This window comes from Schistocerca americana, chromosome 11, assembly GCF_021461395.2.
Source record: "Schistocerca americana isolate TAMUIC-IGC-003095 chromosome 11, iqSchAmer2.1, whole genome shotgun sequence".
Classification (NCBI taxonomy): Eukaryota; Metazoa; Arthropoda; class Insecta; order Orthoptera; family Acrididae; genus Schistocerca; species Schistocerca americana.
Window position 1 is genome coordinate 169,267,839 of NC_060129.1, and position 26,714 is coordinate 169,294,552.

At 41.7% G+C, this 26,714-nt stretch overlaps 1 protein-coding gene across 1 annotated transcript in view; it reads left to right on the forward strand.

Moving 5' to 3' along the window:
• Window positions 1-26,714, forward strand: part of LOC124554052 — a 242,103-nt gene that overhangs the window by 160,050 nt on the left and 55,339 nt on the right. The window contains exons 5-6 of the mRNA XM_047128087.1: window positions 7,951-8,034; window positions 10,091-10,183. Of these exons, the coding sequence (XP_046984043.1) occupies window positions 7,951-8,034; window positions 10,091-10,183 (177 nt within the window). The remainder of the gene's footprint in view (window positions 1-7,950; window positions 8,035-10,090; window positions 10,184-26,714) is intronic.

Here is a 26,714-nt window from a genome sequence, read left to right on the forward strand (position 1 = left end):
TTCACACAATATAATGTACAAAAAAGAAAACAATTTTTGCAGTATGCTAGTACTGAACCTATGACCTTTCATTCAGTAACCATTAATGTTAACTGGAGACTATTATTACTGTTGCAGCCTGGCCGCTAATATACATTGTATTAATATGACTACAGTTGTTTCTGTTTCCTACAGCCTACTTCTGATGGTAGACCTACTTTTGTTCGAACACATTGTAAAAATGTTGTATTCTCTTGTACTTTTGTAATCATTATCCTGATGTCATAGAACAGTTTGCAGACAAAATTTTATGGGAGAGATCTGACAAATATATAAAGCATCTGTAATCATAGTCACGTTTATCAGTTGTATTTACTAAGGTGCCACACACATATATTTGAATCTAATGCTTTATTTCATGTAACAAGAGACATTGGGTGAATTTTTGTAGTACCGAGTAGCAGGAACAACAAATAAGTTGATATAGAGCTTTAAATGAGTGATGGATTTTTACTTGCATTTGCGAACTATTGTTGGTTCCCATTTGTCCTGCTGACTATTGGATAGGACCAATTTAACACTAACTATGAAAACAGGTGTTCAAACCCAGTACCGCAACAAGATCTGTGAAATCTGCTTTCGTTATTAACTAAGGATAGAAGGGAAAAAACTTGTTTCGTCCTCGTCGCAACTAATGCTTTTCGACTCATTTGTCTTGAATTTGTTGAGATTTTTTTGTTGCTAAATATTCGACATATTCTGTTTGAAGCTACTGATCAGTTTTAGCAGTGCATTAGACGGTTAAGTGCAATTCTTTAATATACACGGCTAAATATGCTGCAGCAGTCAATGTATCACCAGCGGCGCAATGGGCCCAAAATGGCGGCCACAGGCAAGTTGGCCATACGTTCCCTATACAGAGCTTTATAGTGTAAGCAGAATGGTGAATATTGAGAGTGTCAAGAACTGTGCTGTGATTGAATATCTTCATTCGAAGGGAATGGTGCTCAAGGAAATTGCAGAGGATGTGCAGAATACACTTAAGGATAGTGCTCCATCTTATGAAACATTGAAAAAACTTGGTGTCCTACTTCAAATGTGGAAGAACAAGTGTGGAAGATGCACGAAGGAGAGGAAGGCCTGTCGCCCCCATTGCCACTGATGAAACAGGGACTGCAATTCGTGATACGATTTTGCAGGATCATCGAACAATGTTGCACCACGTTGAAACCTCATTTGGAATCTTCCGTGGGCGCGCTCGTGACATTGCTGTGGATATTTCGGAATGCGCAAAGTTTCATCTCGGTTGATCTCGAAAGACTCGAATGCAGATCAGAGACGAGACCGTGTGCAGTGTTGTGAAGAAATCGTCCGCCAATTTGAAATGGATGAAGACTGCTTTCTTGCAAGGTATGTGACAGTGGACGAAATGTGGGTTTACCATTTTGAGCCCGAGACAAAACAGGTCACAACAATGGAAACATCCTTCGTCCCGTACCCTAAAAAACTTCAGAGTGCAAAAATCAGTCAGTAAGGTGGTGGCATTGGTCTTCTAGGATGCAGAAGGTGTAATTATGGTGGATTACTTGCAAAAGGGCATGACTGTCAATGCACTATACTATTGCACCCTCCTGCGCTATTTGAGAGAAGACAGAAAGAAATTGTCACATAGATCAGGATAACACACCAGCGCACAAAGCCCTCGCAACATTGGAAAAACTGCCCGACTGCAGGTTCCAGTTGTTACGTCATCCATCATAGTCTCCAGATTTGGCTCCATCAGACTTTTTTCTTTTGCCAAACCTAAAAAAGTCGTCAAAGGATGGCGATTTGATAGTGATGATGCAGTGTTAGATGCTGTGAAAGCTTGGTCGGACTCGAAATCGAAGAACTTTTATTTGTGTGGTTTGCAGAAGTTAACTGAGCAAGCCCACAAGTGTATTAGTGTACACGGATATTATATTGAAAAATAAATTGGTCTTATGAAATTTCTGTCGTTCTTGATTTGTTAGGCTAGAAACTTTTTGACCCCTCCTCATAGCTAAAGCGTAATTAAGAAAATGTTGACAATTGTTCATATGATAAAATATCACAGAGTTTCATTTAACGTAATTTAGTAATAAGATACCTAATTCATAAGTAGGACCTACAAAGTTTTCAAAGCAGAGATAAGAGGTTACAGGCCGACGAGCCAACACTTCAAAGATTCAACAGGCAAACTGATAATCAACAACGAGGACACATGTGAGCTACTAACAAAATACTTTAAAAATCTTCTAAACTGCGAGAAACGAACACATTTAATTTTCAGACGGCCTCAAAAGCAAAATCCACCTTCAGAACCTCCACCACTGCATCAAATTGAACAATACATTGGCCATCTGAAAAACAGAGTGCCCCATGAAGATGGCATATTAGCTGAGATGTGGAAATGGAGGGAAGCAGGCAGCTGAAACCATTTATGGGGTTATTAAAGATTGCTGGGAGAAGGAAAGAATACTGGGCGTCTGGAAACAAGCCACGATCAATCCACTACAAAACAAGGGTGACAGAACAGATGCCAGGCGTGGTGGCCGAGCGGTTCTAGTCGCTACAGTCTGGAACTGTGCGACAGCTACGGTCGCAGGTTCGAATCCTGCCTCGGGCACGGATGTGTGTGATGTCCTTAGGTTAGTTAGGTTTAAGTAGTTCTAAGTTCTAGGGGACTGATGACCTCAGATGTTAAGTCCCATAGCGCCCAGAGCCATTTGAACCATTTGACAGGACAGATACCAACAATTACCGTGGCATATCTCTGCTTCCAGTCTCCTACAAAATTTTGTCTATAGCTGTACTGAATGTGATAGAAGATCAAGCAGAATACACAACTGGTGAATACCAAACAGGGTTCAGAGAAGAGAGATCATGCCCAGAGCAAATTTTTAATTTGAAAACTATCCACAGAATCCGAACAGTGCAGATTGTTACATTCTTTGATTTCAAAGAAGCATACGATTCCACAAGTAAGTCGACCGTTGCAGAAAAAAAGTAATCGGAGTTAAACCAACGTATCTGAACATTGTGTAATACATCAAATAGCCAGGATGACACAGTTCTTTTGTACCACAGTGACAAACATATTTTTGGAAGTCTGCGTCAGTGACAGAATTAAGTGCTGTAATCTTCACAGATACAAACTAATACTGATTGCATGTTTACTAATTTTACTCTGTATGCTATAAAATTCACGAAATTACTTTGCCTCTTTCATTAGGTTTTATTTATATTTTGCGTCTTGGCTAGGAAAACGAATTATTTAGTTGGTTTGATGTGGGTACCTACTTATTACATTTTTGTCGTTCATGAATCAAAAGACCTACAAAATAGTAGAGTCTTCCTCAGTATACTAGGATGGCTGAAAGACTGATTAGGGCTATGCGGTCTCAGAAATCCGGTGAAGATCATTAGGCGAGACTTGCTTCAGTTAGAGTAAGTGAGGCGTGACATAATTGTGATAGAGAGCGTCATGCAGTAAATCACTCATGGCTACATATAACGAATAACTCGTCCAGCCATAGATGTTCAGTGCTACCCGTGTGGACCCGGAGCAGATCGCTAGTAAGTAAAACTTCCTTAGTTACTATCCTTTTTGGTGTCGTAATTTTCGTGGTCAGAGGTATATTTTAAAAAATATATAGGGCTAGGATCTTCGTCTCATTATTATTATTATTATTATTATTATTAATGCAAATTATTTGTTGTTGTTAATGCAAATTTCCATTTAAGTTTCTTATATATTCTTCTTACCACAAGAGTAGAAAAGAATGGTCAGTGTGACCTGGACATTGCTAAGGACTGCTATTTTTTACATGCACCTGAAGGATGTCAGATGTTTCTGCTGTGATGGCTACATCTTGATTTTTGGGTCGTACCCATAAACTCGTGTATTGCCTGTGACCACAGTATTTGGAAAGTTGGTGTTTCTCGTTGTGTTTTGCATTATGTCCTGTGCAGTAAGAATTTTGTGGACACTTTCCTCATGCACCAACTGTTGGTATAAATTGAGTGTACCAATCTAATGCTCACCCCTGTCTCATTTGCAAGTTCTTATACTGTGACATAAGATGGCACTTTGTGTGACATTGTCATTTCGGCTTGTCGAGGGCTACCCGGACGCGGTTCACTGTCCATTGGTGTGTTACCATCTTTGAAGCTGTTCTATTAGTCCTTTACCACTGCACCTGACGAGATACCAATTCGATTCTACACAGAGTACGCGAAAGAACTTACCCCTCTTCTAACAGCCATGTACCGCAAGTCTCTAGAGGAATGGAAGGTTCCAAATGATTGGAAAAGAGCACAGGTAGTCCCAATCTTCAAGAAGGGTCGTCGAGCAGATCTGCAAAACTATAGACCTATATCTCTGACGTCGATCTGTTGTAGAATTTTAGAACATGTTTTTTGCTCGAGTATCATGTCGTTTTTGGAAACCCAGAATCTACTCTGTAGGAATCAACACGGATTCCGGAAACAGCGATCGTGTGAGACCCAACTCGCTTTATTTGTTCGTGAGACCTACAAAATATTAGATACAGGCTCCCAGGTAGATGCCATTTTACTTGACTTCCGGAAGGCGTTCGATACAGTTCCGCACTGTCGCCTGATAAACAAAGTAAGAGCCTACGGAATATCAGACCAGCTGTGTGGCTGGATTGAAGAGTTTTTAGCAAACAGAACACAGCATGTTGTTCTCGATGGAGAGACATCTACAGACGTTAAAGTAACCTCTGGTGTGCCACAGGGGAGTGTTATGGAACCATTGCTTTTCACAATTAATGACCAAGTAGATAGTGTCAGAAGTTCCGTGCGGCTTTTCGCGGATGGTGCTGCAGTATACAGAGAAGTTGCAGCATTAGAAAATTGCAGGGAAATGCAGGAATATCTGCAGTGGATAGGCACTTGGTGCAGGGAGTGGCAACTGACCCTTAACATAGACAAATGTAATGTATTGCGAATACATAGAAAGAAGGATCCTTTATCGTATGATTATATGATAGCGGAACAAACACTAGTAGCAGTTACTTCTGTAAAATACCTGTGAGTATGCGTGCGGAACGATTTGAAGTGGAATGATAATATAAAATTAATTGTTGGTAAGGCGGGTGCCAGGTTGAGATTCAGTGGGAGAGTCCTTAAAAAATGTAGTCCATCAACAAAGGAGGTGGCTTACAAAACACTCGTTCAACCTATACTTGAGTACTGTTCACTAGTGTGAGATCCGTACCAGGCCAGGTTGACATAGCGAGATAGAGAAGATCCAAAGAAGAGTGGCGCATTTCGTCACAGGGCTATTTGGTAAGCGTGATAGCGTTACGGAGATGTTTAGCAAACTCGAGTGGCAGACTCTGCAAGAGAGGTGCTCTGCATCGCGGCGTAGCTTGTTGTCCAGGTTTTGAGAGGGTGCGTTTTTGGATGAGGTATTGAATATATTGCTTCCCCCTACTTCTTATACCTACCGAGGAGATCATGAATGTAAAATTAGACACATTCGAGCACACACGGAGGCTTTCCAGCAATCGTTCTTCCCACGAACCATACATGACTGGAACAGGAAAGGGAGGTAATGACAGTGGCACAAAAAATGCCCTCCGCCACACACCATTGGGTGGCTTGCAGAGTATAAATGTAGACGTAGATGTACCTGTGAGTTGCTCACAGCAATGGAACACCCCCCACCCCCCCACCCCCTCCCCTCCCCTACTCCCACCCGAAAGCTCTCAGATCTTGCAGATCTTGTGAACGGTTTCCACTTGAGCATCTTCTGCGAAGTGTTACTACCAAAAGTATGATCGCACAAAGTATCAAGTGACTAGACTGAGGATTTTTCGACATGGAGTGCACAGCTTGTTATCTTGGGTGGAGGTATATCAGTAGATGTAACTGAGGTGTGTCCCAAGGAACTGTGATGGAACTATTCCTGGTCATGTTGTAAATCAATGGCCGTACAAACAATATTAATAGTAACCTCAAACTTTTTGCAGATGATGCAGTTCTCTTCAGTTATGTATTGTCTATAAAAAGCTGCAGAAATATTTAATCAGGTCTTGACAAGATTTCAAAGTTATGCAAAGATTGGCAGTTTTCTTTAAATTTTGAAAGATGTATCATTGCACACTTCACAAAGGGGTGGAGGGGGGGGAGGGGGAACCATTCTATGACTACCGTATCGATGAGCCACAGTTGGAATTGCTAAACCCTACAAAACATTGACATTACACTTTGTAGGCATATGAAATGGAAGGCTCACTTAAGATATGTTTGAGATGTAGAAGGCGCAGATGGTGGTTCAAAGGGGAAAAAAAGAGAAAAAAGGTGGACTGGTAGGGAAATGAAATCGGTCCACAAAGGAGACAAAACTCTTGCAATCTATTCTAGAATATTGCTCAGGTGTGTGGTTCCTGTTCGCAATAGGATCAACAGGAGATATTGAATATACACAGAGGAGGGTAGCAGGGGTGGTCACAGGTTTGTTGGGCGTATGGGAGAGTGAAAAAAGTGAGCTGACAGACGTGTTTAACCCCGTATGCATCACCCACATAAGGGTCGTGACAATAAGTTTACAAAAATACAGCACACACAGGAGCTTTTAAACAATTGTTCCTCTTGTGCTCCGTATGTGGCTGGAACAGGAAGAAGCCCTAATAAATGGTACAATGGGGCGTACCCTCTGCCATTCACTTCACATTGACTTGCAGAGGGTAGATGTGTCATTGAGGTTTTAGCAATTTTGTGCCATAATTTTTCAGCTTAAAGTGAATCCAATGAGCACTCTTTACACGTACTTCTTTATAGACTGGCTGATACCTTCTGCTGGTGGGAAAAATATTGACGGCCATGCACGAATGTCCCCCATAACATTTCCAGTGACAAAAATCTCCCGCACTTCAAAGTTTTTATGCTGGAAATGAGGCTGTTCAATACTTATTGAAAACCCGTTGTACGTGGCCTGTGGCACCTCTTCCAACGGCACTGTGCTGCTGCTACACTCGTTGTTGTTGTTGTTGTTTTGGTGGTGGTGGTGGTGGTGGTGGTGGTGGTGGTGGTGGTGCACATATATATGATGGTGCCTCTTTATTTCTTCCAGTGATTTTTGTGTCAGAAGGTGCTTCCCCAAGCTCTTCATATGAAGTTCACATGTGTGGAAATCTAAAAATTTAGAAGGAATTGTGTGTCAATATAAATGAAACATACTGAGTGAACCTAGCAGACATCACTGTCAGCCATTTGTAGGTTTTTGTCTGATGCAAAAAATCTATACAAATTGAGTGAATCCATATGAAACTGAGCCTGATATTATTTTTAATTTGAATTATATCATAGTTTTCTGAATCTATAGAAGTTAAATTTTGTTGTCCTGAAATAATTATCGAAGTTAAAAAATTAGATGAAGTTGGAACTTTTGTAGATGAGGATGAAGGACAATAAATTTGCTTGTTGATGTTCGTATCTATTTCAGTGTGGGTTATTTCAATTAATTTTTTAGACCGGAATCCTATCTTTCAAACAAACTATTCATTGTTACTGTACACGTCGAGAGGGAAAGATTTAACCTGGGATAAAGTTCGTGGTCCTTTTTGCTGTAGTAAATTGTAAACATATACTGTATGTTTTGTTTATGAACATACATCCATGCAGATTCCTTGACTTTTAAAATATTTAGACTTGTAAGTCTAATAATTTTTTATGATTTTTAAATGTAGAATGTGCTAAATAATGCAGAGCCACATTTAATGATGGTCTTAAGTGTATCTACAGAAACAGTTTATTGCATCTGTATTTCGGTGGTTATGTATGTTTGGATTTTGATGAAACGTGTGGCATGCATCTGAATAAATTAATTGTTGGTGTAAGACTTCTTTGCTGAATTGACGACTGTAAAGACATTGCAAAAATCCAGAGATTGAGCTAACAGAAACAAATTTAAAATTTCAGAAAGGAGGACGGATCAGAAAGAAGCTACGTCAGCGTGATGACGATGACAACAATGTGGACACTGCTGCACACCAAATACCAGTGGTGAGTTATATCATTTGTGCTCCTTCCATACAGCAGCAACATGATAGGGCACTGTAGCGATTACAGCTTATGGTGGGAACACTATTTTGTAATACATGGACTTGAAATTTGTGTGTCAGATTCATGTACGTATTACATCATCAGAAAAATTTTTCTATTCGGACCTCTTAAAAATGTTCTCCAAATAACATTCTAAACAAAAAAAAAATATGATGCACCATGGAACAATTAGCCAAATGGGATGGAAATCGGTAGATGAATGATTTATTCAAGTGAAAGAGTATCACAAATTGAGCAAGTCAGTAATGTGTCGGTTCAGCTATGTTCCTTATGTAAGCAGTTTCTTGGCTCGGCATCGGTTGAGAATTGTCGAATGTCCTGCTTAGAAACATCGTGCGAAGTTCTGTCCAGTCAGTATGTTAGATCATCAAATCCTGAGATGTCAGAGGACCCTGCCCGTAATGCACCAGGTGTTCTCAGTTTGCGAGAGATCTGGTGGCCTTGCTGGCCAAGGTAAGATTTGGCAAGCACGAAGACGAGCAGTAGAAGCCCTCGCCTTGGGTGGGCAGGCACTGTCTCGGTGAAATGTAAGCCTAGGATGGATTGCCACGAAGGGCAACAGAATGGGATATAGAATGTGGTTGACGTACCGCTGTACTGAAAGTTGCCACAGATGCCTACAGAATGTTTCCTGCTGTGAAATGAAATGGCACCCCCCTGGTCGGTGGGCGACAGTCAGGCTGGTATACCGTCGCTATCCCGATCGTCTCCCAAATACATCTTCACCGGTCATCGGGGATCAGTTCGAAGTGGGACTCTTCACTGAAGACAGTTCTGCTCCAGCAAATAAGATTCGAGGCTGAATTTCCACGACACCACTGCAAGTGGGCTCGTTTGAGTACAGAGGTCAATGGTATTTGGCACAAGGGGTGCCTTGAGGTCACCCCCCTTTCTGTGAGCCTTGTATTGTTGTTTGTTAAATCGATGATAATGACGAATCTGGGCCTCTGAGTGCCTGTCTGACAGTTGCTCGGTCCTCACATTCTGTCCTCACTGTAGAGGTTGACTGCCTCCTTCTGGGCACTGTGTTTTTTGTCACCGTTCGCTCATTCCTGCCAGTAGTGTTAAATAATGTCACTGCTCTTATTCGGATGTCAAACGATTTCTCGGTTACTCCGACCAGCTTCTTTGAGCCTAACTACGTGCTCTCTCCCAAATGCTGACATCTGCGAATATTGTTCACGTGTGTGTGTGTGTGAGGCACAGTTTTGTCCAAATGACTACACGGAATGAAATTCGCAAAAACTTTTAAGCCCTGGTATCCCTGTGTCCCCTGTTTAGTGTTCTTGCCAACTGGGAGGTGAAATTGTGCCGCCGTCTCAAATGTTCATCCGTCGGCCACCAAAGTTGTTAATTTTCATGTTCTGTTGGTACCTGTACGAATATCATTTTGTGACCAATTTTCGTAGCTCCTTGGTGGTTCATTGTCAATTTTTTACTGTCTTAGAGTGTATTGCAAACTTCAGCTTCTGCATCTGTGTATTCCCGTCCACTTTGTTTCCTGAATTGGTATATTCCTCTTTTTTGTTGGGTCTTGAGAATATTGAATCCAGAGAAAAATTTCCATATCCTGTCTTCAGTTCGCCTGTCTAAAGGCTTGTCGTCCACTTCAGTTTGATAATTTACTCTGCTGCTGTTCCGTCATCTTTCCCATTAATCTTCCGCATGCACTTCTTAGTTTTTGCAATTTTCTGTTCGCTTTAAGTTTAATTCTATCTATTTTTAACCTTCTTATTATGAGTACGATTTGAGTTGTAACACACAATACGTGAGTCTTTTGCGATGTGGTTTGAAAAAACTATTATCTAATTAGCATTTTATTGGGAATAAGGGACTCGATTCCTCTTGTCTGCCGTGAGAAGATTGTAAACCTAGTACTGTTTTGCCATTTTGTATTGGTGTGTGATTGTACAGTTCACATATTTATAAATATTAAACATTCAGTTTACGTTATTTGCCTCACTATTTACAAAGTTGGTGGTATTTTTGGTTGCAGAACCATCAGGATGTGGTCACAAAAAACGAAGTTGTTGTGAAGCCAGAAGTCGAGTCTGATCCTGATGACGTGTTGGGCGCGGACGGAAAACAGGTAGGGTGAAATGAAGATTGACATCTGTAAAGAACAATTACATTTGTTGCTGTATTACTGCTGAATATAAGTGTCTGTGTTAATATAGGTGCGCTGACAGTGGGTATTGTGCGGTGTCACTGACGGCTGATGGAAAATCCAACAGTTAGCCTTCCCTTATCAGTTGCCTAAAGTGAAAAAGGAAACCTCTGCTCCTCCAGACAACCTCTGGACATTGCCGAGAATGGAACAGGTCGGGAGCTGATATGGACACTTGGAGCCTTCAGCCAAATGTCACTGGGGTTGAGAGGGTAAGAGAGAGACTACTGTGGGACTAGAAGTTCAGAATAGAGAGAGGCAGCAGGAGAGCTAGGGAGAGAAGTCCTGCCTATGTTAGCGACCGTAGCGGACAGTCATTGAATGGGTTGTTAAAGAACTCGACTCGTAGGATTTGGAATTGGCTTGCCACTATCTGAAGGCAGAGTGGTGGTACACAGTAACTGTCTCTGTGCTAGGACTCAGCCATTCTGTTAGAATAAAACAATTAACTGTTAAAAAGCTGAGTCTCATGCCAAATGCTTAAATCTCCACATGAGATATTTACATCCACTCTGATCAGAGTATGTGTCAAAACAGCCAACCAGCTGCATCTTAAATCTTATCTACATAAATACTCTGCAAGCCACTGTAAAGTGGATGGCAGAGGATTAATCATACCGGTAGTCGCAGGTTTCTTTCTTGTAGTATTTGGTTTTTGAATGAGAGAAAATGACTGCCCAAATGCCTCAGTACAGGGTGGAGAAAAATTGACACAACATTTTAAAAATACTCCCAAATATTCTAAAACACCTTCCCAGCCTCTACACAGCTAGTAAATGACCACATTTCTGTCTGGGCTATTAACAGCAGCTGTACCTATTGTAATTCTACACTGCAGGCGTGATGGCCTAGCAATGAAACGCACACCTAGAAACCGGAAGGTTGTCGAAACGAATACCCGTCGGACCACCAATTTCTTCATCTGTGTTTAATGTTGCCTTCATTCTACATTGTGAAGATTCACCAGGGACGACAAATGATTTGGATTCCACGTTAAACTGTAGGTCTCATTTCCATTTCTGTGGCGGCGGTACTGAGTTGGGTTAACTCTTTCATTCCCAGTGCTGTTCTCAGACAACACGATATTAAAACCTTTTGATCCTCGAAATCACCGTGTCGCTGAGGGACAATGTGCATTTTGCCACTTGGTGGTATATGTACCTACTGCAGATCAATGAATCTCTCTCACTTGGAGGTCACATTATGTTGCTGTCTATAGGTGGTTGCTGGTGTGGTGTGTTTATGTTCATTTTTATTTTACCAGTGAATTGTTATTTCTTTGGTATTGTGGTGAAGATTATGCTTGCCTTACTGCTCTGACAGTGGTCACTATCAACAAAATGTCTGAAGTAGTAATGTACCTTGTTACAAATGCGTTGCGTCTATGAACAGCACTGGGATTAGGTTACTAATTGTCTGCACCAGTCTGTTGAGCTACACAAAATAATAAAAATCATTACAATAATAAAACTCCTCCAGCCTCTACTAAAAAAACACAGTATGCAATGCTTTCTCCTGCATGCAAATAAGTCATGCTTGAAATTGCATTTGCAGTACATAAAAGATACACGTAGTAATAACACAGAGGCTGTGGATCGTGTCACATCAAACTATACATACAAGATGGTTAAAATTGTACCTGAAGATGCATATCAACATGACCTTCTGGTTGGCAACAGTGTCACTTCCCTAACCTGTACTCCAGACAACCGAACAAGTATTATGCTACCACCAACATATATCTTGCATAGGGATCATGGGGAAAAGAGGGAGATTTCCGTGCATACAGGGTGGAGAAAAATTGTCACGAAATTTTAACCCTGGATAGCTGATGCCAGTAGGAACCAAAATTACTAATGTCAAGTAGGTTGACAACGCACCATTTTTAAACTACGGAAACTTGGCGCCACGCACTCCTATTGGCCGTGGGATTGTCCGTTGCCGTTCGTCAGTTGATGGGCAGCGCTATGGTTGTCGGTTCACACACACAAATGTCCCTCTCCCTGTCACTGCCTCAACGTGATACGAGGGCTATCCACAAAGTACATTAAGGTTTGGAATTAAAAATAAATAAAGTATTGGCAATTTTTTTTTTATTATATACAGATGAAAGCCACACTTAAATACAACATTTTTACATAGTTGCCATTTAAATTAAGGCACTTATTGTAGCGATGGATGGGCTCGGAAATTCCTTCGTCGTAAAATTCGGCCGCCTGTGCCTTCAACCATGTGGCGACTGTCTTTTGGGACAGAAAAGGTGTGATTTTTGTGGATTTCCTGGAAAGAGGCACTACAATAAACTCTCAAAGGTATTGCCAAACTCTGCACAACCTCAGAAGAGCAATACAAAACGAGTGCAGGGGAAAGTTGCTCTCAAAGATCTTGCCGATTCACGATAACGCCCGGGCCCACACGGCAAATGCCACTCGTGAAGTTCTCGAATCTTTTAAGTGGGAGTTGTTTCCTCATCCGCCGTACAGTCCCGACCTGGCACCGAGCGACTTCCACTTATTCCCAGAAATGAAGAAGTGGTTGGCTATGCAGCGCTTTGATGACGGCGCACAGCTTCCAGAAGAGGTAACCACGTGGTTTAAGGCACAGGCGGCAGAATTTTACGACAAAGGAATTTCCGAGCTCGTCCATCGCTATGATAAGTGCCTTAATTTAAATGGCAACTATTTAGATAAGTAGTATTTAAGTGTGGCTTTCATCTGTATATAATAAAAAAAAATTTCCAATACTTTATTTATTTTTAATTCCAAAATGTAATGTACTTTGTGGATAGCCCTCGTACGCGCACGTGTCCAATAGGTCTTGCTGTTTGTCTCAACCTCATGTCGGCAGCATTCACACGTAAGCTTCGCTTTGGAGCACACAAGCGTCTCCTGCGATTTAGTCATACAGTAAGCATGGCAGCACGGTTTTTGTTTACGGACTAGCTGACGGTAATGAAGCTCGACAGTTGTGCAAAGAACTGTACTCGGCAAGACACTACCCACACCCGCAAATGTTTACAGCAGTTCATCGGCCACTTGGTAAATCAGGCTCGTCAGCGGGATATCGTGGTGATGCTGGAAGACCTCGGACGTGACGGGCTGCTGCATTTGAAGAGACCGTTCTCGAACGCTTCGAGGAAGCACCTATGACAAGTACTCCAACAGTTGAACATGACATGGGGGTCACTCATTGGTTACTCTGAGAGGTTTTGAGGGATGACGACCAGCATCCATTTAGTTTCCATCCTGTGGCGGGCTATGAACACAGGCCGGGGTTTTGCCGGTGGTTTCTATGACGTGCTGCACGAGATCCCGACTTCCCTGCCACTTTGTTGTTTACTGACAAGTGCACCTTCCATTGGGATGGCCTTTACAACACTCGAAATGTTCATTAGGTGGGCAAGAGGAAATTGTCATGTCACGTACATCCACAGACACCAGGAACAATTTTTGCTCGACATTTGGGCAGGCATTGTGGGTGACCACCTGACTGAGGCGGTCCGTCTACCTCCTCGACTTACTGGGACTTTTTGCAAGAAACTCTGCCTGCGCTGCTGGAAGACGTTCCCCTGGACAAACTGCTTCGCATGTGGTTGCAGCACAATGGGGCACCCACACGTAACAGTCGTGCTGTGCGTGGGTGTTTAAATGAACTCTTAGACAGCCAGGTAATTGGCAGAGGTGCTCAAAGGTCGTGGCCACTGTGATCACCCAACCTCACGCCACCGACTTTTTCCTGTGGTGGTGGTTAGTGTTTAACGTCCTGTCGACAACGAGGTCATTAGAGACGGAGCGCAAACTCGGGTTAGGGAAGGATTGGGAAGGAAATCGGCCGTGCCCTTTCAAAGGAACCATCCCGGCATTTGCCTGAAACGATTTAGGGAAATCACGGAAAACCTAAATCAGGATGGCCGGAGACGGGATTGAACCGTCGTCCTCCCGAATGCGAGTCCAGTGTGCTAACCACTGCGCCACCTCGCTCGGTTTTCCTGTGGGGACTCGAGGTTCTAGTTCACCCACCCGGACGCGAACCACCGAGAAACAGGGAGGAATTAATGGATTGCATTTAACATGCCGCCAATCACGTCAGGGCAATCCCAGAAATCTCTGAATAAGGTTATGTAAACGTTTTGTACCTGAAATGTAGAGTGCTCAGCCTCACTGTCATGTCAGTGGCAACAGGCTCAGGGACAGTGGCTAGTTGTGACAGTTGAGTACAAAATTAACAAGTGGCAGTGAATTGTTTATTGTGCCAGAGTTTTGTACCGTATAATGTGACTGGTTTAGAACCACCTACTGGTCCTCACGCAGCTGCTTGGACAGGGACCCCAGCCCGACACGTGGTACGTCGTCTTGCTACTTACAGGTGTTTCCTGCACGCTGCTCCATAATGTGACACCTAGCATTTCTTGTCAGCAGTTGTCACACACTGGGAATTACCCAGGAAAATGTGTTGTGGCCCTTGCTGTTCATCAGGGTGTATACGTTGTCGGAAATGAGGAAATTTTTTCATCTGGGAGAAAACTGGGAAAATCTTCAGAATTTTTTAGAATTCTGGGAATTTTTCATTGTTTCAGAGTTCAGTTAAATTTTTGTAATTTTGACTGGTAGGAGGTGATAAATAGCAAAGTGTGTCAAAGGCTTTAGGGCGAATACTATGTAATACTTCATAACAATAAACTGCTGCCGACTAATGTGATGTCACAACCGTTTACATTAAGTTTGTTTGAGCAGCTGCCCGTGTTCTCATGTGCACGTGCAGTCGAGTTGCGTATGGGCCATAGCTTCTCCCGCTTACAGCTACTTGAAGTGTGGCTGTTAGCTGTATCAGCAGTAGCAACAAGCAGCCAGATGCTATCCAGAAAAACGTTTCTGCCGCGCCTAAGCTCTGCCAGATTGCCACATTTGCATAGCATTCTGGATTGTAGTGGGAAGGGGGCTGGTCTCAAAGTGAGCCGTGTTTACGTTTAGTCATTTTGCTGCTTCCTCTTAGTTCACACCAAATGAAAACAAAACGGATTTCTGTGGTTGGGAGCTAGCAAGTGAATTAAAATTCAGTCACATAATTATGGAAAGATAACGTATGTTATTAGTTTGTTGTTTTCTGATTTTATTTTATTTCCACTTTTTTGGCAGTCAGTTGCCTCGCAGAACAATGAAGTTATTTTTGTCAGTTTTGCTAAATAAGTGTGCCTTTTACTAATCATTTCTCCAGAGGCGGTCAATTTATTAGAATTGAAGTGTTGCATTTCGCACTATTGGCTATTTTCAACTGCTCCCTGAATTTTCATCTTCTGGTATGTATGGCATAATGCCATAATAAAGAACCAAACGTGAGATAATACATTACAGGTACTCCCAGAAAATTTACATCTCGAGAACCACACTGAAATCTTAATATCAGGTTGGGGCCTACTTCGTTGTGAATCTGGATGTATGGATGTGCACTTTCAAGCCGAATTATGCATTTTAGTATGGTGTACGAAATTTCGATGCTCTTGGAGTATCGTATTTCTTTTGATGTCATACATGACATACATAATACGTACGAACATATGGGCTTCCACATGTCACCATAGCTGCCAACGCGCAATAACATCTCGCGCAATAACACCTGTTTTCTGCTGCTCTGTGGCAACTGCTGAAATGAAGCTATTTCTAACAGGTCACGGGAAAATATTGCGATTGGTGCTTTGAAAAGCATTAGTTTCAAAGTAAATTTCCTTGTACGCAAGATGGATTAGGTTATGAGTGTGAAAGTACAATTAATTTCTTAAATCACAGAGCATTTGACTCTCTTTTAAAACTTAGCACATTGAAGACTAGCCACTTAGAAGAATTTTGACCCCAGAAGACCAGACATTAATGTCATCATTTAAAATTTTACTTGCACATTTGTGAGATGTATCTTAACTGTAACACATGCAAAAAAGACTAATATTATATGTGAAAGCTTAGCCTTTCATGTAGCTAATTAATCTTCAAGACCAATACTATATGCGAAAGCTTAACATTTCTCGTAGCAACACTACGTACATTAATTTAAATCATTAACTTTTTCTATTTATGTGTTCACATTACTTAACAGTGATATTGCCATTGCCTGGCTATGTCACGTGTCCAATGCTTTGAATATCTACTGACATTGGCTGGCGAGATCACTTGACATGAGCCATGACTGGTTTACAAAAGTGCGTTTCAATCTGGATTTCAGTGCTTCGGAAACTAACGTGCTGTTTCGAATCTATACTTCCGTAATACAAATACAAAAATATGCAGCATATCGTAATATATACATTTTGTTCAAGGAAGTCCCATTTTTTTCTGCTCTAAGGGAAACAATATTGTCACACTTCATGGAAAAAGTGTATTTTTCACCTTGGAAGAAGTGTATTTTCACATGGGGAGAAAGTGCATTTTTAAGTGGGAAATGTGGGAAAAATCTTAGAATTTTTTTTTTTTTTTTTTTTTTTTTTTTTTTTGTCCACGTATACACCTTGTTCGTGTTGTATGTTAATGACCTCACAGACAACATTAATATTAATCATAAGCTTTTATCTCTTTATGAAGTCATTTATAGTGAAGTACAGTCTGAATAAAGCTGTACAAATGTCCAGTCAGATCTCAATGAGATTTCAAAATGGTGCAAAGATTGGGAATTGGTTTAAGTGTGTGAAAATGTAAAATTGTGCTCTTCACAAAATGCAGGAACATTAATTGAACAATGGAAGATCCAGGATGGAATTTAACAGTATTATGAAAAGGAAAGTTGCCACTCACCATATAGCAGAGATGCTGAGTAGCAGATAGGCGCAACAAAAAGACAGTCACAAATAAAGCTTTCGGCCAGTAAGGCATTTGTAAAAAGAGAGAGGGGGGGGAGAGGGAGAGGGATGGGGGGGAGAGAGGGAGAGGGAGGGGGGAGAGAGAGGGGGGAAGGAGGGGGGAGAGAGAGAGGGGGGAGGGAGAGAGAGAGAGAGAGAGAGCGCTACTGAAGCCACACTGTGAGCAGCATCACCAGTGCATGATGGAAGTGGCGACTTGGTGTGAGTAAGGAGGATGTTGGGGTGTGGTGGAGGGTTAGGGATAGTAGGGTAGGGGTGGCGGACAGTGAAGTACTGCTGGGGGGTGCGCAGAATTTTTATGGATTTCAAAGCATCATATCACTGGGCCACAATTGGTTTTAAGAACATTGTGGACTGTTTGAATGAACGATTTGGCCACCCAGGCCACCCGACGTGAATCCCGTCAAACGTTGACGAGACATAATCGAGGAGTCAGTTCGTTCACAAAATCCTGCTCTGGCAACACTTTTGCAATTATGGACAGCTATAGAGACAGCACGGTTCATTATTTCTGCAGGGGACTTCGAAGGACTTGAGACCGTGCCACGTGGAGTAGTTGCACGACAATGGGCAAAAGGAGGTCCATTGCGATATTAGGAATTATCCCGTGACTTTAGTCACCTCGGCATAAGAGGAACCCGTCGTAACAATGATGAACACCCCCATCTGTAACACCACCGCCTGTGTATCTCACCGTTGGCGCTAAACGTGTTGACAGATAACATTATCCAGGCATTTACCAAACCCAAACCCTTCCGTCGAACTGCCGCATCGCGTAGTGTGATTCGTTCACTGTCCAGTGGGTTGCTGTTCACACTGCCTGAAGTGTAGCTTACAGGGTGTATACGACCCGGGACAACCGGGAAAAACCCGGGAATTTTTTAGAAATACGGGAAGTTTTCATTGTTTTTGTTTTCAGTTAAATTTCTGTAATTTTCACTGGCAAGAACCAATACTCTAACAATGGATATTATTGTATACCGCTATTTCAGAATAATACTGCAACAATAAAACATGAACGAGAGAAAAAATGAAAATAAAACTTAAATTGCAAAGGAAATGTGCCATATACAGCAACAAAACACGGTGCTTGTACAAGCGTCTGCCAACAGCAAAATGTGTCAAAGGCTTTAGGAAGAATATGGAATGTTCCGTAACAGCACATGTCTCCGATGAACGTGACGTCACAACTGTTTACATTAGATTCGTTTTAACAGTTACAAGTGGAATCGTGCGGATGCACAGTTGAGTAGTACCTTCTCCCGCTTCTGGCTACAGAAATGTGGCTGTTGGCTGTGTAATAAGCAGTCACAGCAAGCAGCTAGATGCTACCGAGAAAAATTTTACTGGAGTGCCCGAGCTGCTAGATTTTTGCATTCGCAGCAGGCCCAGTTTTAGGAGGGGGTGGGGGGCAAATTCGTACTATTGAGGGAAAAAACCTTGTTGCACAAAGCGACTAGCATCCAGCGCACGTTAGTCTATCGATTATTAATATGACTTTGAAACGCTTCCCTGTCAGTTTTTGAACATTTTTGAACACATTCGAAGTTGATTTCTGAATCAATCGTAAGTTGATTTGTGAATGTGTGCATAGTGTACATGATGTCTGTCAGGGAAATCCTCGTCGCATGTAGAAAAAAAGTTTCCTACAGACAAAAGGGGCTGTACGAGCTGAGTGGAGTAAGGCAGAACGGATGAATGACAACCGCTGTCTGATTGTGTGGTTGATTGGGTTTTTACAGATGATGAGCATTGTTATAATTACTAGCTAAATCCAAAGATTCACACTACACTAGTGGAAATAAACGAATAACAGGTAAGAAAGATTATGTATTACCTTCTCGGTGTATCTAAGAAAATGAAATTTTGACAGAAAATTTTTGGGCAGATCGCTATACTAGTAAGGGCCAATTGTACAGTCCCCGGCTAGCAGCAGCTTTAAATTCTATTCTGGAAGAAGCACGGATTACGTGTTGTACGAACATGTAGCAATGCCTAACCGGAGAATAATCATGGGATAACTAAACCTGTGATTCTAGCAGAGTTTGTGGAGTTAACCTGCGAATAAGCTTTGACATTGGCAGGAACAGTTACAGAACTAGTGCTAATAAGACTGTTTGTTAGAACGAGGAAGGAGAAGAAACGGGGACATCGTATACATTATGGAACAATATGACGATTCCAAGTTTGTATAAAAATTTCGTACTACTATTTTTCGATCTCATACTTGAGAAACTGGAGCGTATGAATGAAGTGTGAAACTGCTTCCTAATGTAAGGCTTTTTGCTTGTAGTAGGCCTAATAGGCACTTGACTATATTCTGTCATTACAAAAAAGACCTTTTTTGCCCAAACAGTCTCGTTTATTTGGTGTGTATTACAATCGTTGCTGTATTAGAAAGGCCTATTTAGTTTTATCTAGCAGAGAGTGACAAAATAGATGTAATCAGATCGCAAAACCACACCAGTCTTGGGTCCTATTTGCATTAACAGCTTTTTCGGTATTAGACAACGACATTTCGACTTTTCATGTAGCAAAATATTTCACGAACTTTGATGAGGTAATAGATTCTTTCGCAGAAAGGACAGCATGCCATCTAAAGCTGTAGCAAGATTAAAGAGAAAAAAATTCTAGGAGCTAAGGATTGAAGAAATGTGTATTGGCTTGCTTGTCTCGTGTCTTTACTGGGTTTATGTATCCTATATTTAAATTTGTGTTACACAGGGCAGCAAGTTGTTAGCTGATAGGGAATAAAGAGTGCAAATTTTCTGAAGAGGGACAAGATTTCAAACTGGCCAAATGTAAGCAGGAGAGGCACCAGAGGACATTTTAATTTCCACTGTCCTGAATATGGTTTGATGGCATCCGTTACCAAATATACACTTCCACAGAGCGAAGCACACTGATATACGATAGAAAAATGGTGTGTGAGGAGGCGAGGCAATGCCCTTCGGCACACTTACAACCAAATAACATGTCTTACATTTCCTCGAACACACGTGTTTTATGCATCAGACTCTTCAGAAAGATGTGCGCTACAAAATGAACATATTTTTGAAAATTCGATTTTTTAAAATTTTTTATGTCCTATCTCAAACACTCGAGGGAGTGGCGGGGTATTGCACCGGTTCGGAAATATCATAGATCCGGGGCTGATGCGCAGAGCAATCTGAGCTACAGTGGGGTAGTGGGTAGTCTCCACGTGACCCGTGTTTACATTTAGTGATTTTGCTGTTTTCCTCTTCGTTAACAGCTCTCACGTCAAATGAAAACAAAACAGATTTCTGATTTCCACCTTTCTGACAGTCAAGCATTAATTGCCTTGCAGAACAATTAAGTTATGTTTGTCAGTTTGCTAAAGAAATTTTCTTTATAATTCCACACACTGTTCTCTGCATTTCAAATGCACATTTTCAACTTCTAGCACGTTTGGCATTATGCCATAATAAAGAACCAAACATGAGATAACACAGTACTGGTACTCCAAGAAAATTTACATCCCGAAAACCACATCGAAAAGCTTAATATCAGATCGTGGCCTACTTAACTGGAAATAGGGACATACAAATGTGCACTTTTAATGTGGACATTTTAGTATGGGTCTCGAAATTCCGATGCTCTTGGAGTATCCTCTGATGTTTTGTTTTTCTTCTATGACATAATGTACGATCTTTTAATGTTTCACGCGTACGAACGTACGGGCTTCCTGGGACATCGTAGCTGTGCAAGCGGGGTGACACCTGTCATCTGGCGCTCTCTGGCGACTGCGGAAACAAACGTATTTCTAACAGGTCACGGGAAAATATTCTGAATGGTGGTTTGAAAAGCGTTACCATCAAAGTACGATTCTGGCAGTTAGAACGGAGCTATGTGCGATAATGTAGGATGAATTTCTTAAATCACAGAGCGTTTGACTCTCATTTAAAAATCAACTCTTTGATGATGATGAGCCATTTAGATGAATTTCGAGCCCAGAATATCAGACATTTAAGTCGTTATTACAAATTTTACTTGCACATTTGTATGATATATCTTAAATTGTAATACGTGCATAGAAGACCAACATTGCATGTGAAAGCTTAGCTTCTCTTGCAGGGTATTAATCTTACAGACCAATATTATATGTGAAAGCTTTGTGTTTCGTGTAGCAACACTGTGTATATTAATTTAAACCATTAACTTTTTCTGTTTGTGCATTCGTGCTACTTAACAGTGATGCTGCTATTGGCTGACTACATCACGTGTGCTGAGCTCTGAATACCCGCTGTCATCGGCTGGCGAGATCACGTGACACGAGCTATGACTGGCTTACAAAAGCGCATCGCAATCTCGATTTCAATGCTTTGGAAAGTAACATGCAGTGTTTGGTGGAATTCGAATTTATACTTTCGTAATACGAAAATATGCAGTGTATATGTTGCTGCACATCAAAGATCTTTCCAAAATGCGTTTTTTTTCCTGTGTTTAGTTTTATAAAGCGCCGGGAAATTCTACTCCTGTGTACAAAACCATAATCATTCAAAAGACTTATACAGTTCCAAGAGAAAATATACTGTCAGTTAACAGGGAAAAGGTATGTTTTCACCCGGGAGAAAGTTAATTTTTAACCAGGAAATCTGGGAATTTTTTTTCCTTGTCCACGTATACACCCTGAGCTTAGCATTGACTGCAGAAGTGTGTAGCTTATGAGGAGCTGCTAGATCTTGGTACCCTGTTTTTAATTTCCTGCGCACAGTTATTGTGCTAGCTGGGTTGCACTGCTGGAAGCACTTCGGACCTCAGAAGTATTTGTCAACTGATTTCGTGCAATGTTTTTTTACAATCATTCTCCACAATGATCTGCAGCTCCTGTCTGTCAGTGTATGAGGTCTGGCTGCTATCTGTCTAGTAGCTATTGTTTCTTCCTCGACTGAGAATGCTATCTACACATTCCTGCATCAAATAGTACGAGCCCTGAAAAACAAATTATCGCCGGTTGGTAATTTTTGTGATCTCTCAAAGGCATTTGACTGTGTGTATCATGTGACACTTAGAAAAACTCAGGTTTTATGGAATTGAAGGCTATACACACAGCTGGTTTGAATCATACTCAATGAACAGAAACCAAAAAGTTGTGCTCAATAGCACAAATAATGTTGGGAGGTTGGTAAATTCTAGTGACCGGGGAGTTATCACAAAGTGAGTCCCACAGGGTTCAATTTTAGGTCCTGTGCTGTTCCTTATTCATGTGAATGACCTCCCACTTAACATTCAGCAAGCGGAACTAGTACTTCTTGCGGATGACACGAGTCTTATAATAAATCCCATTCCAGAAAAAGCAGCTGAAGATATTGTTAAGGATGTCTTTCAAAGAATTATTAAGTGGTTCTTAGAAAATGGACTCTCCCTTAATTTTGAAAATAACTCACTATATCCAGTTCTGTACACCGAATAGAGTCATACTGACAATTGATGTAGCATATAAACAGGGCTCAGTTAACAGGGTAGATTCCTCCAAATTTTTGGGTGTTCACATTGATGACAACTTGAACTGGAAGAAGCATATTACTGAGCTTCTCAAACAACTAAGTTCAGCTTCTTTCGCTCTTCGTCTAATCGCTATTCTTGGTAATAAACAGATCAGCCTCCTAACGTACTTTGCATATTTCCATTCAATCATGTCTTATGGTATACACTACTGGCCATTAAAATTGCTACACCACGAAGATGACATGCTACAGACGTGAAATTTAACCGACAGGAAGAAGATGCTGTGATGTGCAAATGATTAGCTTTTCAGAGCATTCACACAAGGTTGGCACTGGTGATGACACCTATAACGTGCTGACATGAGGAAAGTTTCCAACTGATTTCTCATACACAAACAGCAGTTGACCGGCGTTGCCTGGTGAAACGTTGTTGTGATGCCTCGTGTAAGGAGGAGAAATGCGTTCCATCACGTTTCCGACTTTGATAAAGGTCGTATTGTAGCCTATCGCAATTGCTGTTTACTGTATCATGACATTGCTGCTCATGTTGGTAGAGATCCAATAACTGTTAGCAGGATATGGAATTAGTGGGTTCAGGAGGGTAATACGGAATGACGTGCTGGATCCCAACGGCCTCGTATCACTAGCAGTCGAGATGACAGGCATCTTATCCGCATGGCTGTAACGGATCGTGCAGCCAAGTCTCGATCCCCGAGTCAACAGTTTGCAACACAACAACCATCTGCACGAACAGTTTGACGAAGTTTGCAGCAGCATGGACTACCAGCTCGGAGACCGTGGCTGCGGTTACCCTTGACGCTGCATCACGGACAGGAGCGCCTGCAATGGTGTATTTGACAATGAACCTGGGTGCATGAATGGAAAACGTCATTTTTTTTGGATGAATCCGGGTTCTGTTTACAGCATCGTGATGTCGCATCCATGTTTGGCGACATTGCGGTGAACACACATTGGAAGCGTGTATTCGTCATCACCATACTGGCGTATCACCCGGCGTGATGGTATGGGGTGCCCTTTTGTTACACGTCTCGGTCACCTCTTGTTCGCATTGACGGCACTTTGAACATTGGACGTTTTATATCAGATGTGTTATGACCCGTGGCTCTGCCTTTCATTCAATCCCTGTGAAACCCTACATTTCAGCGTGATAATGTATGACCGCATGTTGCAGGTCCTGTATGGGCCTTTCTGGATACAGAAAATGTTCAACTGCTGCCCTGGCCAGCACATTCTCCAGATACCTTACCAATTGAAAACGTCTGGTCAATGGTGGCCGAGCAGTTGGCTCGTCACAATACACCAGTCACTACTCTTGATGAACTGTGGTCTCGTGTTGAAACTGTATGGGCAGCTGTACCTGTACTCGCCATCCAAGCTCTGTTTGACTCAATGCCCAGGCGTATCAAAGCCGTTATTATGGCCAGAGGTGGTTGTTCTGGGTACTGATTTCTCAGGATCTATGCACTCAAATTGCGTGAAAATGTAATCACATGTCAGTTCTAGTATAATATATTTGTCCAATGAATACCCGTTTATCATCTGCATTTCTTCTTGGTGTAGTAATTTTAATGGCCAGTAGTGTAGTTTTCTGTTATAACACACCTCTTAGATATGAAGTTTTGATTGCACAAAAGAGAGCAGTGAGAATAATTAGTGGTGTTCACGCAAGGACGTCATGTAGGCACCTTTTCAAGGAGTTGGGTATTTTAACTGGACCATCAGAGTACATATATTCGCTAATGAAATTCACTACAAATAATCCATCTCAGTTCGCAAAGAACAGTGATGTTCATATGTACAACACTAAAGGGAAAAATGACCTTTACTATCTGTTATTGAAGCTGTCAGTTACTGTAAAAGGAATAAATTATCCAGCAGCAAAAATCTTTGATCATTTGCCCAACAACATAGTGTCTGGCAGGTAGCAAATCAATTTTTAAATCTAGCTTAAAATAATTTCTTTTGGACAACTCCTCCTACTCCATGGACGAGTTTCTGTTTCAGAAATGGTTAACACTAGCGCTATTCATGTGTGTGTGTATATATATCTTGTAATCTGACTTGTTCCACATCATATCGGTAAAATAATCGGGAAAGTCATCTACGGATCATGACATAACTAAAACTAAACCTATCCATTTCACAATCACATCAGCGACACTCGACTTGGGCATTGTCAGAAGGATGAGTGTGTCCCTGTCAAATTTGTTACTCTGGTTATATCAAGTGACTATACTTTGTTCATCATAAGAAGAAACCTGATGTAAACAGACATGATGATTGATCAGCAGCTGCAGCTCTCATACTTTGGTGGTGGTCTGCTCTTGGAAGTAGGTTCAACTTAGGTGTTAAATACACTATGTGATCAAAACTCTCTGGACACCTGGCTGAAAATGACTTAGAGGTTGGTGTCGCCCTCCAACAGTAATGCTGGAATTCAACATGGTGTTAGCCCAAGGCCTTGATGACAACTTCCATTTTCGCAGGCATACGTTCAATCAGGTGCTGGAAGGTTTCTTGGGGAAAGGCAGCACATTCTTCATGAAGTGTTGCACTGAGGTGAGGTATTGATGTCAGTTGATCAGGTCTGGCACGAAGTTGGCATTCCAAAACATCCCAAAGATGTTCTATAGGTTTCAGGTCAGGATGCTCTCCAGGCTGGACCATTACAGTGATGTTGTCGTGTAACCACTCTACCACAGGCCGTGCATTATGAACAGGTGCTCGATCGTGTTGAAAGATGCAATAGCCATCACCAAATTCTCTTCAACAGTGGGAAGCAATAAGGTGCTTAAAACATCAATATAGGCCAACAAGGGGTGAAAGCCCCCTCCATGAAAAAATAAGACCACACTGTAACACCACCGCCTGCGAATTTTACTGTTGGCACTACACATGTTAGCAGACAACTTTCACCAGGCATTCGCCATACCCACACCCTGCCATCGGATCACCACATTGTGTACCGTGATTTGTCCCTCCACACAGCATTTTTCCACTGTTCAATCATCCAATCTTTACGCTCCTTACACCAAGTGAGGCGTCGTGTGGCATTTATTGGCGTGATGTGTAGCTTATGAGCAGCCGCTTGACCATGAAATCAGTTTCCTCACCTCCCGCCTAAATGTCACAGTACTTGCAGTGTACCCTGATGCAGTTTGTGATTCCTGTGTGATGGTCTGGATAGATGTCTCCCCGTTACACATTACAAACCTCTTCAACTGTCTGCAGTCTCTATCAGTCAACAGACGAGGTCGGCCTGCACGCTTTCGTGCTGTACGTGTCCCTTCACGTTTCCATTTCACTGTCACATTGGAAACAATGGACCTAGCGATGTTCGCAAGTGTGGAAATCTCGTATAAAGGAGTTTGCTGAAACTGACACCCGTTCACGTGACCGCATTCGAAGCCCGTGAGTTCTGCGGAGCTCCCCATTCTGCTCTCCCACAATGTCTAATGACTACTGAGGTCGCTGATATGGAGTACCTGGCAGTAGGTGGCAGCACAATGCACATAATATGAAAAACGTATGTTTTTGGGGGTGTCCGGATACTTTTGATCGCATAGTGTTGTTACTATTATTGTCACTTTAAAAGAACCTGTGACATGTATCAATATATTAACAGCTCTCAATGTTTTTCTTAATCATACTTTAGCTGCATAATTTTTATTTAAAAAGTCATGTACAGTCAGTGTCCGTAAATGTTTCTTGTGCGCAGAGTCTCACTGTTAATATGTACTGAGAGAATGGATGACACTGCTTCCTGCTTTCATAGTGAAGCACACATGGAACAATGTTAATGGCAAGAAACAAGTTGTTCTTAATTTTTTTCACAAGGTTACAGAGAAAAATCAGCTGCAACTTTCTCGAGAAACAATGTGCAATAAATATAAGGGAGGGTATTTTAATTATATGCGCGGCATAAATGGTAGCATTGTAGAATGATGATCGTGTATGCTGGTGGGTGGCAGTTCGAAACTAGTTGAGGTCCACAATTTGGAACCTAAATTATTTAAATATGAAATTCATCAAATATATGTGAATTAACGCATACATAACCATCATTTTTCAAGGAAAAATGCACTACTTCTAGTTATATACCGCGTGCAAAGTTGCGGTT